This window comes from Hyperoodon ampullatus, assembly GCF_949752795.1.
Source record: "Hyperoodon ampullatus genome assembly, chromosome: 1".
Lineage (NCBI taxonomy): Eukaryota > Metazoa > Chordata > Mammalia > Artiodactyla > Ziphiidae > Hyperoodon > Hyperoodon ampullatus.
The window spans coordinates 144,363,123-144,381,479 of NC_136914.1; the positions used below are offsets into that span (position 1 = coordinate 144,363,123).

General features: G+C 39.1%; 1 protein-coding gene across 3 annotated transcripts in view; it reads left to right on the forward strand.

Annotated features, from left to right (window-relative positions):
- The window catches only part of TRPC3 (transient receptor potential cation channel subfamily C member 3), a gene marked incomplete at both ends in the record, with an annotated part of 78,206 nt that overhangs the window by 44,464 nt on the left and 15,385 nt on the right, over positions 1 to 18,357 (forward strand). Inside the window, 5 exons of one of the 3 annotated variants that reach the window (XM_079713798.1) lie at positions 1,044 to 1,308; positions 3,643 to 3,838; positions 5,159 to 5,368; positions 6,596 to 6,643; positions 8,874 to 8,957. In XM_079713798.1, coding sequence (XP_079569924.1) covers positions 1,044 to 1,308; positions 3,643 to 3,838; positions 5,159 to 5,368; positions 6,596 to 6,643; positions 8,874 to 8,957 — 803 coding nt within the window. The remainder of the gene's footprint in view (positions 1 to 1,043; positions 1,309 to 3,642; positions 3,839 to 5,158; positions 5,369 to 6,595; positions 6,644 to 8,873; positions 8,958 to 18,357) is intronic. The other 2 variants (XM_079713799.1, XM_079713800.1) reach the window with 2 other exon arrangements.

Here is an 18,357-nt window from a genome sequence, read left to right on the forward strand (position 1 = left end):
ATAGCTTAGATTGTATTTGTGTGTAACATGTACGTTGACTATTTCAGTACCTTCTTACTTAAATTTACTTGTGTGTGTCTAATGACTGTCATCTGGAGGAATGGAAATTTGTGAATTTAGGCTTCACTCCTTACTGTGATTTTGATCAAGTTTTTAACCTTTCTAAGTCTTGGTTTCTGTATCTTTGAGAAGAGAATAATAACCTCGGATCCATAGAGTCATTGAAAGCACAGTGTCTGGTACATATTAAACATTCAATAAATGTTCATTTTTGTTGTTGTTGGGAATGTTGTTGGGACACTCCCAGTGTCTGGGAGTGACCCAGTTCTCACAGAATTAACCACAGAGTGTTTCGCTGGTCTTCCAGGGAAACGAGTATCCAATAGTCTGCTGTGAACTTACTAAAGTAACCTTGAAAGGGGTGTTGGGGGGTCCTCATTTAGAATCTGTTGCCAAGATTTTTGCACCTCAGTAGCATTTTATACTTTCCAGGAACCAGCTGTGTTGCTCAGACATCACATTGACAGCACCGTTGTGATTCAGTGACATTCTCACTTCTTATAATATGACATTTTACTTGCATAAACTGTTAGATGACCTAGTTTTCCCATGAAATAGGGAAAAGAAGATTTGTGCCAACTGAGCCTATAGGATGATAAAATAGCTGGTCCATAAATCTGGTAACTGAGGGTACAAATCAGTCAGGTCAGTTGTTTTGTCATCCTGGACACAGTCTGTATCTAATGAAGCATTTTCACCTCTTTTTTCATCTCTTGTACTTTATTCTGCTTCTGCTCAATGTGAAGTCAGCTTTGTATCTTTATAATAGCGTTTCCTCCATTAAAAGAAACCATATGAATGTAGAATTCATATGTTTCTGGTTTAACATGAAAAATAGTGCCTGGACAGTTCATTAAATGTAGAGTAGTTTCAATTGAGATAATAACCACCTACCTACAAGGTAGATCCTATTTAAGGTATTCCATGTAGTTAGCAATGAATAGAAAGTTCCATCTTTAATCTCTCTCTCTCTTTTCTTGTAGCCAGAGATAAATGGCTCCCTTCTGACCCTCAGATCATATCTGAAGGTCTCTATGCCATAGCTGTCGTGCTCAGCTTTTCTCGGATCGCCTACATCCTCCCTGCGAATGAGAGCTTCGGCCCCTTACAGATCTCTCTTGGAAGGACTGTGAAGGACATATTTAAGTTCATGGTCCTCTTTATTATGGTGTTTCTTGCTTTTATGATTGGCATGTTCATACTTTATTCTTACTACCTTGGGGCTAAAGTAAATGCTGCTTTTACCACGTAAGTAAAACATTTTACAAAAAAAGGTAGGATGAAGGGAAATTCTAACAAGTCTAGATGAAGCAAAAAATTTTTTTTCAATGATTGTAATAAAGATGTTTTTAAGAGCAGGAAAATAATCCATTAAACATAGTTAGTGCCTCAAATAACAAATGTTAGCGAGTATGTGGAGGAAAGAGAGCCCTCGTACACTGTTGGTGGGAATGTAAATATAGTAGTTAATATAGAGCAGATCGTAAGGATGAAAGAGAACTGAAACTCACTTTATTGTAATGAAAAAAAAATTCTGTTTGAACCCGGGGGGAAGGACAGAGAGATCCTGCACACAGTAGTACCCCTTTGACCTCTATGAGAACTCATCTTATACACTACATTTCGTCACTGCTTTGTGTGAGGACCTGGCAACATGATACAGTGGAAAGACCATAGGCTGGAAAATCAGGCAGACCTGGCTGTGAAAGCACCGTCTGCTCTTTTCTAGCTGTGGTCTTTGGTTAAGTATCTTAACATTTCTCAGTATTAGTTTCTTGTTTTTAAAATAAGTATTATAGGGGCTTCCCTGGTGGTCCAGTGGTTAAGATTCTGCGCTTCCACTGCACGGGGTGCGGGTTCAATCCCTGGTCAGGGAACTAAGATTCCCCCATGCCCCGTGGTGAGGCCAAACAAAAAAAGCACAATAAGGTTTGAATCAGGTCATGGTAAGGATATGGAAGGTAATTTATGTAAAGCCTCTTGCCCGTAGTAGGAGCTCAGGAACTGCCAGTGTCCTCTCCTTTTCCCTCTCCCCCTCTCCCCACACCTGTGCATTCTCGGTAATCTATATTCCCAGCGTTAGAGGTGGGAAGGTTTGCAAAGGAAGAGGAGGGAGTGGGGACACTTTGAGATGCTGTTAAATTCACGGCAGGAACAAAGAAGCTAATAGTCTTTCTTATTCTTCCTTTAGCATCTGTGCTATAACATCACATCATCAAATGTTTCATAATCGAGAGTAACTCTACAGGAACAGGAACCTTTCTATTGAACCCTCTATCCCCAGGGTCTAGCACAATGTCTAAAACATAATAGGTGCTCCATCAATATTTGTTGAATGATTGAATTAAGCTAGTACTAAAACCTACAAATCTATAAAATTGTTGTTTAGCATCTGTTGTAACAAACCAAAAAAAGTACTATTTCCTTGAAAAAAAAAAGGGCTTACTTTGGAACCCTCCTTTTTACTGGAATTCTACATGTGTAACTGTTTAAGGATTATTCTCATGGTTCACAGATCAGTAATTACCCCTCGGTTGTGTGACAAAACCAGCCAAATTCAGTCGACATAGTTCATTTAAGGGATACAAGTAGGTAATTAGTCTGGGGAGGGCTTAAGTGCTAACTGCTGTGATGGAAGAATCAGGAAGTAGACTATATAAATTAAGGGAAAAGAATAGGAATCTTTAATTCTGTTGCCTTCTCTTCACTTCCACTTAAGTAAAACTTTTAGGTAGGTAATATATTCTTGTGGCGAAAAATACATGTAGAGCAGTATCTACAGTGAAGAGCCTGTCCCCTTCCTCAGCCTTGGACACCAGTCTCTTAGTTCTTCTTAGGTACAGAGGCAATGGTTTCTTTTGGTTACTTTCAGAGATGGTTTTTGCATAAGCAAGAATATAAGAATTTGTATACCCCTCTTTGTTATTAAAACAGCAGACTATTTTACACTTGTTACATCTCATTTTTTCTCTAATAATATATCTTGGATATCATTTCATATAAACACATGAAGCCAGATATGTCTCATTTTTTCCCCAGTGGCTGCATAGCAATCCATTTATAGATGTACCAGAATTATTTACCCACTCTTCTATTGATAGATATTTTGTTAGTTTTCATTCTTCCCTGCTGCCATGCTGCAAGGAATAAGTTTGTACATACTTTTTTTAGAAGTGGGTATATAATTTTAATCCTAATCTTGTTCTACGCCAGAAAACTTGACTTAAATTCCTAAACCACCCACAAAATCAAACCCCAAACTTCCATCCTTCTAGGAAAGAGGAATGGGTATTGGGGCATGACTTCAGCTTTCCCCTGCCAAGCTCAGAAAATTTCACTTGATGATAACTTAAAGAAAAACTAGGTATTGGCACCATTTAATCACCAGTTCCTAAAAACCTGAGAGAAAATTTTCTATTAAATATTATAACAAAATTGTTATGATCAGGGTATTATGATGATAGTTTAATACAATAGCATTTTACATCTGTGCAGTATTCAGACCTTAACTTGTTTTTGCTTTTGACTTTTTCATACTGAAAACTGTTTATTTATTTACTTTGTACCTTATTCTTTCAACAGTGTAGAAGAAAGTTTCAAGACTTTGTTTTGGTCAATATTTGGGTTGTCTGAAGTGACTTCCGTTGTGCTCAAATATGATCACAAATTCATAGAGAATATTGGATACGTTCTTTATGGAATATACAATGTAACTATGGTGGTTGTTTTACTCAACATGCTCATTGCTATGATTAATAGCTCATATCAAGAAATTGAGGTAAATCTGCTTCCTACCCACTGTGTCTGTCCTTGCCATTTCGTTCTAATAGCACACTGCGTCTGCTTTTGTGCCCTGTGCTGGAGCTCCTGCTCCTGTCAACAAAGAGGCTTAGACCAAAGCAGGGCCTTTCTCTGTGTTTTCCATCTGGATAGGTGGTAATACACCTTCTAGTATCTTCTAGGAGCACAGCAGGGTCCTCATGAATTTACCATCATTCTGCCTTCTCTCAGGGTATATTGCTGAACTAGTGTCTAGAAGAAGTATTGGCCATAGGGAAATTATTCTCTCCTACGTTGGCCAGCCAACCATCTGAAAGATCCCAGTAGAGAAATTACTAGATGCCTGGTAAACTTTGATGATGTTCTTTATCTAGTCAGAATTTTTAGTATTCTAGAAATCACTTTATTTTTGTTTGGGATTGGGCTCGATTTGGTGCCTTTCTTCATCACTGTATATATATTTTCTTATGTACTCCAGTTTAGTGTGCTGTATCTCTTTAGTGCTTTACTGTTTGTTAAGTCCATCGAGTCTCTATCTGTGTTTTAGCAACACATAAGATAGTGTTCTCAAAGCAGAATTCAGGTCCTCCAGAGATGAAAACTTGTACTCTGAACACCTGCTTGGGTGTAGTAATGGCAGACTGGGCAGTGTGAAATGACTGAGCCAACTTCTTCCAATCATGGACCGGCTCCGTTTCTTCTCTCCATTCTTCCTACCAGATAGAATGTTTATGCCACCACCAGGGGGGCAGCACTGAGGATAAAAGGAGATTAAGACAGAAATAGGCCACTGAGGGCCTTATGTGACATTTGAGTACATATGGCAGACACATAAACTCCAAAGTGCAATTCATCTGAATGCTGCTGTCTTTTTCCTTTGCCCTTTATAATATGCTGTGTCTACAACCTGGCTTGGATGGGTGTAGATGAGGAGGGGAACGGAGAACTATTGTTGAATACGCAGAATTGGAGGGGGTGGGGAGGGAGAGAGGAATTAATCTTTTCATCCTTCCTCGACCCTGAATTTTTCTTGTGCTTATGCTTTGTTTTTTGGATAGGGGACAGGAAATTCTGGTTAAATTTCAGTGGGTACAGACAGAGGCATATGGAAGAGAAAAAAATGTTAAATATCATGAAAATTATATTACTTAGAATATTATATAGCCCAATAGAGATTATATGCAGATAAATGTATATATGCCACTTTTGTATTTCAAAAGCATAATGTATGTTCATTGTAAGATCCTACTGAAATCAGTTACTAGAATTTTTAGTTTTTAAAATCAGTTGTTATATTTTTTCTGTTTTTGTGACACAGGATGACAGTGACGTAGAATGGAAGTTTGCTCGCTCAAAACTTTGGTTATCGTATTTTGATGATGGAAAAACATTACCTCCACCCTTCAGTCTGGTTCCTAGTCCAAAGTCATTTGTTTATTTCATCATGCGGATCATTAACTTTTCCAAATGCAGAAGGAGAAGGCTACAGAAGGATATAGAAATGGGAATGGGTAACTCAAAGTCCAGGGTAGGTATCAAAAGCTTACTGAGACCTGAAGATAAATGTTTTGTCTTTCTCCTTGTCTTTTGACGTTTGTTCAATAATTTTTATGTGTGAACTTAGAAGATGTTGAAAGTAACTGTCCATTCCATAGTCTTTCATAGACTAATACTTAATATCTTCATAATATATCAAGAAGTCACTTAGTCTATGCCTTGTTTTTGGTCAGAATTTCATGTAAACTACCAAATTAGAAACAAACAAACAAAAAACTTCTTTAACTTGTTAAAAGTAAACAGAAAAGTTATTGCTAGAAAACACTTTGTTTTTTTGTGTGTGTTCCATGCTTCTCAGTTGTTATTCTGAAGTTAAATAGTTCTATCCTCACATTTTTCTCTTGGTTGTATATATAGTTCACCACCAACATATTATTCTTATTTGTAGAAACCCTTTATTGGGCTAAATAATCTTTTTTCCTTTAATATCATAAACTTGATACAGGCTTAAGAGCACCCCCAAATATTAACCATAAATGCTCCCTTTTATAAATAATCAAGAATGGTTTGTTCTTGAGTCATACTAATGGAGTCATACTTTGATTTTAACAAAGATAAGTTCCATGCTAGCACTTTAGTATCAGGAACTTAATTTGCAGAGGTAGAATTGGTATAGGAGATAGAAAGATATTGGCAGAACCTCAAATAATAGGGAGTGAAGCAGACAGGAGCAAAATTAAAATATAATTTTGCCTAAAAATTGTGAAAATGGAGCACACAAGATAGCAATGTTACCTCCATAAGGTACATATTTTTTCTCAGTTGATGCTGGGGAAAAAGACAGGGTTAGTGCAATTTAATTTCTCACTTTTTAAAAGAGATGTGCATTTCCAAGATTTGTAATACTCTACATCTTACTCTTTAAGAAGGTAGCCTTTTAAACCTTCTTTGTTTGACCTGAATATGGGCTTTTAAGGCTCTTAGGTTGCAAGACAGTGATTGGCTATGATTTCAAATAATATCTCACTGTATACAGTGAGAAGCCACATAATGTAAGGAAGAGAGCCTTGGTATTAGACCTGGGTTTCAATTCTGGCTTAAGGCTTATTAGAAAGTAACACGGATAAATCACTTCATTACCCTAAGCCATAATTGTCTCACCTGAAAGAGAGAAAACTTCACAGGGTTATTGTGAGGAGGATATGAGAGGCACAAAATTCCAGCCTCAACAAATATCAGTGCCCGTCCTCATTCACAGTTTACAAAGTGCTTTGCCGTACATTTGAACCTCGTGCAACGCTGTGAGGTAGGTATTATTATTCCCATTTTATAGATAAGACCACTGAAGCCATTAAAACAACTCACCTATGCAAGGTCACAAGAGCTAGCCAGTGTGGGGTAGTCGTGGAATTGGCGTTTTCCAGCCTCAGAGGTCTAACTCTTTCTGCTGCACCTGGCTGCCTCCTGCTCAGCAGGTGTGGCTCTGGCTTGGTTACTGCCCCACCTCCACCCCACGGGCTGTGCCTTTAGCTGCAGCTTAGCTAGCGTCTTAAAGGGGTTGGGTTCTAATTGCCATCCTGGGCAACTCCTGCTACTGCTGAGATGGACTTTGTTTGGAAGGCAGTTTGTTTCTCTGGGGATTGATTATTATTCTCTGAGTCTTTATTATTTAAAAGGGAAGCTATTCAAGCATGGGAACTCACAGCTCCAGCACTTCACACCCTCAAGTTTTCTTTCTGTAGGCAAATGATTTCACTGACATTTGACTTCATTCCTGATACTGTCATAATGTAGAAGGGGAGAAACTCTAACAGGTTAAGAGGAGCACATTCAAGTTGGCTGTGGCTATAAGAAACAAAACAAAACAAAACAAAAAACCAGCTTGCTCACAGGGATGTGAGGACAGCAGATGTGCTCTGTTTAGGGTGTCCTCTCCTGCCTGTATTGCAACAGTGGCAGGAAGAATAGCTTTCTTCAGAGACGTTGCTGGAAACAGAAGAAGGTTGAGCACTGATCTTTCAGGAGCCATGCCGCTTGGCTTCCTAGTCTCCCCATATCTGGTTAAAATCTGCCATTTGGGGACTTGCCTGGTGGTCCAGTGGCTAGGACTCCGCGCTTCCACTGCAGGGGGCACAGGTTTGATCCCTGGTCAGGGAACTAAGATCCTGCACGTGGCATGGTGGAGCCAAAAAAAAAAAACCCTGCCGTTTTGATTTTATTTCTTAAATTGTTCATGGAACTGTTTTTATCTCTTTAATCTTATTAATCTTTATAGATACTCTCTGTGTCCTGAATTTAGTAAACATTTGGAGAAATTATGTTTCTGCTTTTCTTTTTTAGAGGACAGGAAGGAACCTCAAGAAATCAATCTAACGTTTACCTCTAACCTCAGTCAACAGTCAGAGGCTGACCTCTAGTGGCAAATAGGAGAATTAACTTTGTTAGCTGAGGTTTTCCCCTGCCACAATCGAGAGAGGACAAAACCGGGAGGATCCTTACCTTTAAGTGCCATTTCCTTCCCTTCTAGTATCCCACCGCTTCCTAAGTTATGATGGTGGGAAGACAGGTGGTGGAGTGAATACATTTTCTTGGATAAAGGGCCCTGCCTTTGAATCACACTGTATAGGTAGCAGCTTATCTGTGAGTAAGATGCAGGCCCTGTTCACATATGTGAAGGGTAGACAGTAACGACAGTCTCCTCTTGCTTTCTGTTCTTACCCACTCAAAAGTTAAACCTTAAAAAGAGAGAGAAAAGGAAAGAAAGCCAAAATACCTTAGTCGAATTCTCTCCAAAGTGTTGAACCTGGCACAGTGTACTTCCAAGATACTTAGGAAGACGTTTTGTTTTGGCTCATGATTTAGGATTACAAAATACCAAATGATACCCTATACCCTCTGAACTTGTAGTGTGTAACTTCCTAACTTCAAGTGTAGGAAAGGAACACAGGCTCAGGAGCAGATAGAGTTGCTTCTGTGCAATTTCTCCTTCTAGATGCCATGAAGACATTTTGATAAAGTGTATAAGGACCCCAGGAACAATTATGTTTAACACGAGCCAACTTTTTTTTTTTTTTTTTTGCGGCACGTGGGCCTCTCACTGTTGTGGCCTCTCCCGTTGCGGAGCACAGGCTCCGGACACGCAGGCTCAGCGGCCATGGCTCACGGGCCCAGCCGCTCCGCGGCATGTGGGATCTTCGCGGACCGGGGCACGAACCCGTGTCCTCTGCATCGGCAGGCGGACTCTCAACCACTGCGCCACCAGGGAAGCCCTACGAGCCAACTTTTTAAAATATTTTTTCAGTTAAACAGTTCCATTACAGTACATCTGTCCAACATTTTGATAAATGTGAGCGTGTTGCTCACATTAATTTTTGCCTTTGGAAATATATGAAGTCATTCATAAAACTCAGCTTCCACAAAATGTCCCTCGGAAATGTTGACTCCAGAAATGTTATCAGGGAGAATAAAGTAGATTATATTTATGATTTACAAATAAATGTATTCTAATTTACTAGGCTAATTGTATTTTTTCCTAGTTAAACCTCTTCACTCAGTCTAACTCAAGAGTTTTTGAATCACACAGTTTTAACAGCATTCTCAATCCGCCAACACGTTATCAGGTAAGCATTCATTAGACATATCTCTTTATCTGTATGTAGTTCCACATATGTCTCTGTGTTCATGTGTGTGTGTGTGCATGTGTGTGTGTGTGTGTGTGTGTGTGTGTGCATGAGAAAAGTGAGTAGATTTATATTCTTCAGTTCTTCAGATGTGCTATGAGGGTAGAACAGAACAGAGAAAATGGTATGTTAGAGGGCACTTTAGAAATCAGAGTCCAAGTTCTTCCTCTTCTTCTCCTTCTTCTTCTTCTTGCTATTGTTTTGTTTGTTTGTCTGTTTGATTGAGGAAGAAGAGTTCCTTTGTGATATTGAAAGCAGAGTGTTGCCACAATTTCCGAAGATCACTTTCATACACCTTGAGCTGGAGAAAGCAGTGGGAGATGTGGTATATTAGGAAAATAATTTTCTCACAGTACAAAAAAACCTGGTACATTTCTCCAGATAATCTGTTTTTCAAATGGAATCTTAGGCTGTACTGTTGCATCAGTACTACTTTAAAATATCTGTTGTGCTTTGATCTTGGATGTGACATTTCAACACTATTTTCTGACTCAAAAGAGAGTATAGTCCTTCCCATCTGGTTGATCACTTTGACTACCAAATCTTTAGATTTCTGTTGAGTACAAGATCACAAGAATGAGGACCAAAGAATTTATAACGAATGGTAATGTCAATTAATGGGTATACTCCTGTTCATATGATTTTTTTGGAAGCAGCACATTCTGCAAAATTGCTTAGCACACTGACTATCAAAGTCTTACTTTGTAATGGTTACGTTATATCCCATTATATGGTTGTATTTAATTTATCAGCCTTCTATTGATGGAAATAGAGGATATTGCCAATATTTAGCTACTACAAGCAATACAAGTAAGTAACCTTCTATACATGATATTTGAAACGTGCAAGCCTATAGAGTTGCTGGTTAAAGTATATGTGTATTTTAATTTTTTAGCTGTTATCAAACTGATTTTGATGGAGCTTGTACCAATTTATGTTCTTTTTTTAAAAACATCTTTATTGGAGTATAACTGCTTTACAATGGTGTGTTAGTTTCTGCTGTATAACAAAGAAAATCAGCTATATGTATATATATATCCCCATATCCCCTCCCTCTTGCGTCTCCCTCCCACCCTCCCTACCCCACCCCTCTAGGTGGTCACAAAGCACCGAGCTGATCTCCCTGTGCTATGTGGCTGCTTCCCACTAGCTATCTATTTTACATTTGGTAGTGTGTATATGTCAAAGCTACTCTCTCACTTTATCCCATCTTACCCTTCCCCCTCCCCATGTCCTCAAGTCCATTCTCTACATCTGCGTCCTTTATTCCTAAATGTATTCCTTTATTCCTGTCCTGCCCCTAGAACCATTTTTTAGAACCATTTTTAGAACCTTTTTTTTTTTAGATTCCATATATATGTGTTAGCATACGGTATTTGTTTTCTCTTTCTGACTTACTTCACTCTGTATGACAGACTCTAGGTCCATCCACCTCACTACAAATAACTCAATTTTGTTTCTTTTTATGGTTGAGTAATATTCCATTGTATATATATATGCCACATATTCTTTATCCATTCATCTGTTGCTGGACACTTAGGTTGCTCCCATGTCCTGGCTATTGTAAATAGAGCTGCAATGAACATTGTGGTACATGACTCATTTATTTATTTAATTATTTATTTATGGCTGTGTTGGGTCTTTGCTGCTGCACATGGACTTTCTCTAGTTGCGGTGAGCAGGGGCTACTCTTTGTTGCGGTGCTCAGGCTTCTCATTGTCATGGCTTCTCTTGTTGCGGAGCACGGGCTTTAGGCACACAGGATTCAGTAGTTGCAGCACGTGGGCTCAGTAGTTGTGGCTTGCAGGCTCTAGAGCTCAGGCTCAGTAGTTGTGGCAAACAGGCTTAGTTGCTCCGTGGCATGTGGGATCTTCCTGGGCCAGGGCTTGAACCCATGTCCCTTGCATTGGCAGGCAGATTCTTAACCACTGTGCCACCAGGGAAGCCCACATAACTCTTTTTAAATTATGGTTTTCTCAGGGCATATGCCCAATAGTGGGATTGCTGGGTCATATGGTAGTTCTATTTTTATTTTTTTAAGGAACCTCCATACTGTTCTCCATAGTGGCTGTATCAATTTACATTCCTACCAACAGTGCAAGAGGGTTCCCTTTTCTCCACACCCTCTCCAGCATTTGTTGATTATAGATTTTTTGATGATGGCCATTCTGACCGGTGTGAGGTGATACCTCATTGTAGTTTTGATTTGCATTTCTCTAATAATGATGTTGAGCAGTCTTTCATGTGTTTGTTGGCAATCTGTATATCTTCTTTGGAGAAATGTCTATTTAGGTCTTCTGCCCATTTTGGATTGGGTTGTTTGCTTATTTGATATTGAGCTGCATGAGCTGATAGTAAATTTTGGAGATTAATCCTTTGTCAGTTTCTTCATTTGCAAATATTTCCTCCCATTCTGAGGGTTGTCTTTTCATCTTGTTTATGGTTTCCTTTGCTGTGTAAAAGCTTTGAAGTTTCATTAGGTCTCATTTGTTTATTTTTGTTTTTATTTCCATTTCTCTAGGAGGTGGATCAAAAAGGATCTTGCTGTGATTTATGTCATAGAGTGTTCTGCCTATGTTTTCCTCTAAGACTGATAGCATCTTTAGGATTCTCTGTGTATAGGATCATGTCATCTGTAAACAGTGACAGCTTTACTTCTTCTTTTCCGATTTGGATTCCTTTAATTTCTTTTCCTCTCTGAATGCTGTGGCTAAAACTTCCCAAACTATGTTGAATAATAGTGATGAGAGCGGGCATCCTTGTTCCTGATTTTAGAGGAAACGGTTTCAGTTTCTTCACCATTGAGAATGATGTTGGCTGTGGGTTTGTCATATATGGCCTTTATTATGTTGAGGTAAGTTCCCTCTATCCTACTTTCTGGAGCGTTTTTATCATAAATAGGTGTTGAATTTTGTCAAAAGCTTTTTCTGTATCTATTGAGATGATCATATGGTTTTTCTCCTTCAATTTGTTAATATGGTGTATCACATTGATTGATTTGCATATACTGAAGAATCCTTGCATTCCTGGGATAAACCCCACTTGATGTGTATGATCCTTTTAATGTGCTGTTGAATTCTGTTTTCTAGTATTTTGTTGAGGATTTTTGCATCTGTGTTCATCAGTGATATTGGTCTGTAGTTTTCTTTTTTTGTGACATCTTTGTCTGGTTTTGGTATCAGGATGATGGTGGCCTCGTAGAATGAGTTTGGGACTGTTCCTCCCTCTGCTATATTTTGGAAGAGTTTGAGAAGGATAGGTGTTAGTTCTTCTCTAAATGTTTGATAGAATTTGCCTGTGAAGCCATCTGGTCGTGGGCTTTTGTTTGTTGGAAGATTTTTAATCACAGTTTCAATTTCAATGCTTGTGATTGATCTGTTTATATTTTCTATTTCTTCCTAGTTCAGTCTCAGAAGGTGGTGCTTTTCTAAGAATGTGTCCGTTTCTTCCAGGTTGTCCATATAGTTGGCATATAGTTGCTTGTAGTAATCCCTTATGATTCTTTGTATTTCTGCAGGGTCAGCTGTTACTTCTTCTTTTTCATTTCTAATTCTGTTGATTTGAGTCTTCTCCCCTTTTTTCCTATTGAGTCTGGATAGTGCTTTATCAATTCTGTTTATCTTCTCAAAGAACCAGCTTTTAGTTTTATTCATCTTTGCTATTGTTTCCTTCATTTCTTTTTCATTTATTTCTGATGTGATCCTTATGATTTCTTTCCTTCTGCTAACTTTGGGGGGGGGGGTTGTTCTTCTTTCTCTAATTGCTTTAGGTGTAAGGTTAGGTTGTTTATTTCAGATGTTTCTTGTCTCTTGAGCTAGGATTGTATTGCTATAAACTTCCCTCTTTTTTTTTTTTTTTTGCTGTATGCGGGCCTCTCACTGTTGTGGCCTCTCCCGTTGCAGAGCACAGGCTCCGGACGTGCAGGCTCAGCGGCCATGGCTCACGGGCCCAGCCGCTCTGCGGCATGTGGGATCTTCCCGGACCGGGGCACGAACCCGTGTCCCCTGCATCGGCAGGTGGACTCTCAACCACTGAGCCACCAGGGAAGCCCTAAACTTCCCTCTTAGAACTACTTTTGCTGCATCCCATAGGTTTTGGGTCCTGGTGTTTTCATTGTCATTTGTTTCTAGGTATTTTTTGATTTCCTCTTTGATTTCTTCAGTGATCTCTTGGTTAGTTAGTGTATTTTTTAACCTCCATGTGTTTGTATTTTTTACAGTCTTTTTCCTGTGATTGATATCTAGTGTCATAGCATTGTGGTCAGAAATGATACTTGTTACAATGTCAATTTTCTTAAATTTACCAAGGCCTGATTTTTGACCCAAGATATGATCTATCCTGGAGAATGTTCCATGAGCACTTGAGAAGAATGTGTATTCTGTTGTTTTTGGATGGAATGTCCTATAAATATCAATTAAGTCCATCTTGTTTAATATGTCATTTAAAGCTTGTGTTTCCTTATTTATTTTCATTTTGGATGATCTGTCCATTAGTGAAAGTGGGGTGTTAAAGTCCCCGGATGTTATTGTGTTACTGTCAATTTCCCCTTTTATGGCTGTTAGCATTTGCCTTATGTATTGAGGTGCTCCTATGTTGGGTGCATAAATATTTACAATTGTTATATCTTCTTTTTGGATTGATCCCTTGATCATTATGTAGTGTCCATCTTTGTCTCTTATAATCATATTTATTTGAAAGTCTATTTTGTCTGATATGAGAATTACTAGTCCAGCTTTCTTTTGATTTCCATTTGCATGGAATATCTTTTTCCATCCCCTCACTTTCAGTCTGCATGTGTCCCTACGTCTGAAGTGGGTCTCATGTAGACAGCATATATACAGGTCTTGTTTTTGTATCTATTCAGCGAGTCTATGTCTTTTGGTGGGAGCATTTAACCCATTTACATTTAAGGTAATTATCGACATGTATGTTCCTATTACCATTTTCTTAATTGTTTCGGGTTTGTTTTTGTAGGTCTTTTCCTTCTCTTGTGTTTCCTGCCTAGAGACCTTCCTTTAGCCTTTGTTGTAAAGCTGGTTTGGTGGTGCTGATTTCTCTTAACTTTTGCTTGTCTGTAAAGGTTTTAATTTCCCCATCGAATCGGAATGAAATCCTTGCTGGGAAGAGTAATCTTGGTTGTAGGTTTTTCCCTTTCATCACTTTAAATATGTCCTGCCACTCCCTTCTGGCTTGCACAGTTTCTGCTGAAAGATCAGCTGTTAACCTTATGGGGATTCCCTTGTACATTATTTGTCACTTTTCCCTTGCTGCTTTTAGTATTTTTTCTTTGTATTTAATTTTTGATAGTTTGATTAATATGTGTCTTGGCGTGTTTGTCCTTGGATTTATCCTCTATGAGACTCTCTGTGCTTCCTGGACTTGATTGACTATTTCCTTTCCCATGTTAGGGAAGTTTTCAACTATAATCTCTTCAAATACTTTCTCAGACCCTTTCTTTTTCTCTTCTTCTGGGACCCCTATAATTCAAGTGTTGGTACCTTTAGTGTTGTCCAAGGGGTCTCTGAGACTGTCCTCAATTCTTTTCATTCTTATTTCTTTATTCTGCTCTGCAGTAGTTATTTCCACTATTTTATCTTCCAGGTCACTTATCCGTTCTTCTGCCTCAGTTATTCTGCTATTGATTCCTTCTAGAGCATTTTTAATTTCATATATTGTGTTGTTCATCATTGTATGTTTTCTCTTTAGTTCTTCTAGGTCCTTGTTAAACGTTTCTTGTATTTTCTCCATTCTATTTCCCAGATTTTGGATCATCTTTACTATCTTTACTCTGAATTCTTTTTCAGGTAGACTGCCTATTTCCTCTTCATTTGTTTGGTCTGGTGGGTTTTTACCTTGCTCCTTCATCTGCTGCATATTTCTCTGTCTTTCCATTTTGCTTAACTTACTGTGTTTGGGGTCTCCTTTTCGCAGGCTGCAGGTTCATAGTTCCCATTGTTTTTGGTGTCTGCCCCCAGTGGCTAAGGTTGGTTCAGTGGCTGGAGGGGACTGGTGCCTGTGTTCTGGTGGGTGGGGCTGGATCTTGTCTTTCTGGTGGGCAGATCCACATCCGGTGGTGTGTTTTGGTGTGTCTGTGAACTTAGTATTAATTTAGGCAGCCTCTCTGCTAATGGGTGGTGTTGTGTTCCTGTCCTGCTAGTTGTTTGGCATGGCGCATCCAGCACTGGAGTTTGCTGGCCGTTCAGTGGAGCTGGGTCTTAGTGTTGAGACGGAGGTCTCTTTACAGAGCTCTCACCAGTTGATCTTACATGGGGCTGGGAGGTCTCTGGTGGTCCAATGTCCTGAACTCGGCTCTTCCACCTTAGAGGCTCAGGCCTGACACCAGGCCAGAGCACCAAGACCCTCTTGATGTCTGTTTTCCTTCCTATTACTTTCCTTCTCTCCTCCCTTAGAATCCTCTTGCCAGCAAAGCTGCTTGGTTTTCTCTGCCAGCCACAAAGAAGCTGTCTTTAACTCTGTCCAAGGTTGGGTGGAAGTACTTGAGTGCTCCTAGACAACCAAGTCAGGTTTATTATCCTTCCCCTACACAGTAGGAGTTTCTCATGAGTAAACAATTCTCTATTAATAGTGTGCCTTTTATCAGTCTCTTGGGTCTTCAAATGATTGTAACAATTTTCCCATTTTATACTAGACTGAATGGACTATGGTGCACTTTCCTTTTCACACATGTTCAACTCTTTTGCTCCTGCCTCATTTTGCCAGGATACCATTTCTTTGTGGGTACTTCTGCAGGTGAACTGGGTCCTCTGCTCAGGGCCTCACACAGGAGGCTGCATGGGAGCTGCTGGTCAGGGCTGGAAACTCATTTAAGGCTCCCTGTCCTCTAGCAGGCACATGGTTGTTGGAATTCGCTTCCTTTTGGTTGTTGAGCTCAAGCCCTCAGCTGATAGAGACCATCTGCTCTTCCCTCACATGTGGGCCCCTCTCCAAAATGGAAGTTCACTCCTCAGGCAGCCGTCCTGTCACAGAGTCACCTGAGGGCTGGGCGTCCTGTCGGGGGCTCCTTTCCTCAGGTCCCAGAGACGTCTGAGCGGTGGCCTCCTGTCAGGGGCTTCCCGGTCAGGTGCAGTCACCTGAGGCCCGGGCGTGGTGCCTGAGTCATGTGGGGCACTGGGCACTCGCCTTCTCTGCTCCCGAGTGCACCATGGGGGGCTTCGGCTGGCGTCTGAGCCCAGTTTATATTCTTAACAATAAACGTACAAGAGTGCCCATTTCCTCCTTAATTTACCAATAGTATGTTACCAAAGGTTTTTATCTTGTCCAAATTGACAGGTGAAAATGATACCACAGTGTCACATTTTACTTTGCATTCTTTGTGATGAATGAATTTGACCATCTTTTTAGGCTTAGTTTTCTATATGCTTAAGACCCAATATTTATTTGCTTTTCTTGATGGGCTCTTTGTTATAAATTAGGAATAATTCTTTTAAAAATTAAGAATTATTTTAAGAAAATCAGCCCTTTACCTGTGATAGGAGTTGAGAATTTTTCCCCCAGTTTGTTGTGTGTCTTTTTAATATTTGTGGGTATTTTTTCCCAACCTTTTAGAATTGTGTGTAGTCAACTTTACAAATTGTTTATGGCTTCAGATTTTGTGTCCTATTTCAAAAGCTCCTCTCCCATATGAGGATATTTAAGAAATGTTTTACCCACATTTTCCTTGGTACACTAATGGTTTCACTTTTTACATGATAATATTTGATCTGTATAGAATATAATTTGATGCAATGTGTGGGTGGGGATCCAAATTTATTTTTTTTCCAGATGATTACACAACTGGGTGTGTCGAATAATCTGTCTTCTCTATTGATTTGAAATATCACTTTTATCATTTACTAAGTTCCCATATCTACTTAGATTTATTTCTGGGCTTTCAATATGCTATAGAACCACATTGTTTTAATTACTATAGTTTAAAACAAAATCAAACAAAATACACAGAAACACATACATATGTCCTTACTTCAAGACTCTTACTTGAAGAGACTCTTACTCAAATTATTTTGCATCATTTTCCTGGTTATTCTTTCTTATTTATTTTTCTCCTTAAACTTTAGAGTCAGCTTGTATAATTTGCAAAATATTGTTGGTATTTTAGGGGTTGTGTTAACTTAAGAAGAATTGACATCTTTATATGTGTCTTCCTTTTCAAGATTATGACACACCTTTCCATTTGTTCAGATCTTCATTTGTGTACCCAGTATCATTTTAAAGTAGACCTCAGAGTGTTCATATTAATTAGGATTAACTGGTGCAAATCACACAGAACCACCAAATACCAACCACTAATAGCTGAAAGAACATAGAAATGTGTTTCTCTCTTCTCTTCAAGAATTCTGGAGGTGATCATTCCAGGGCTGGTATGGTACCTACCACTGTCAGGGGCCCAGGCTGTTTCTATCATGTTACTCTGTCATGATTGGCTTTCATTCTAACATGATCTCACAGTCTAAGAAATCTACTGGAGCTCTGGCTATTATATCTGCATTCCAAAATATAGTCAGACAGTGATAGGGAAGAAAGATGCCTCCTTCCTGTAAGGAACTTCTGTAAAGTTACACAAACAACATGTCTGCAGTGGAGGCTGTGAAATAAGTCTTAATTCCTAGTGGCCGTGTGCTGAGCTAAAAAACCAGGGAAGAGAATTGGCAGTCTCTGCCAAAGTGGATTATATTATTTGTCTTGGTGCTTTACACATACTTATATCTGTTATTTGATTTATAAGTTTCAAGTTTTATCTTTTGACCCTCCAGCTCTAAAATATGAAAAAATCAGTATATTTATTTTATCTTTCACCATTTTTCCCCTCCTCCTCTCAGCTTTTGCTAGTTAAATCATTAGAATTGTACAGGTGGAACAAAAAAACCTTTCCTTTACCCATTAGGTTCTGTATCTGGGGCCTGTGAATTAAACTAACAAAAGGCAGATTAACAGAAGAAAAAAAAAAAAACAGAGTTTATTTATGCATGCAAAGTGCAAACACATGGGAGAATTTGGTGATGAGTAACTCAAAGGGGTAGTTAGAAATTGAGGCTTATATATCATCCTAAAAAGGGCAATGAATTGTGGAGAAGTGACAAGACAAAGGAAAGAGGATGTCTTTGGGCTCCCAGGGGTGGTAAATTGTGGGAAGGTAAGTATTTATATGGGGAAATTAATGGAAGATTAGGGTTACTGTAGTAAGGTTTGTGTTTGTGCAGACCCATCTCTGAGCCAACTTTCTGGTTCTAGTGATGCTTGTTTCTCTTCCTCTTGGTATGGAAGAGGGGAGGGGGAAGACCTTCACAAATGGAAATTTATGTCCTGTTCTTGGGCAGTTGGG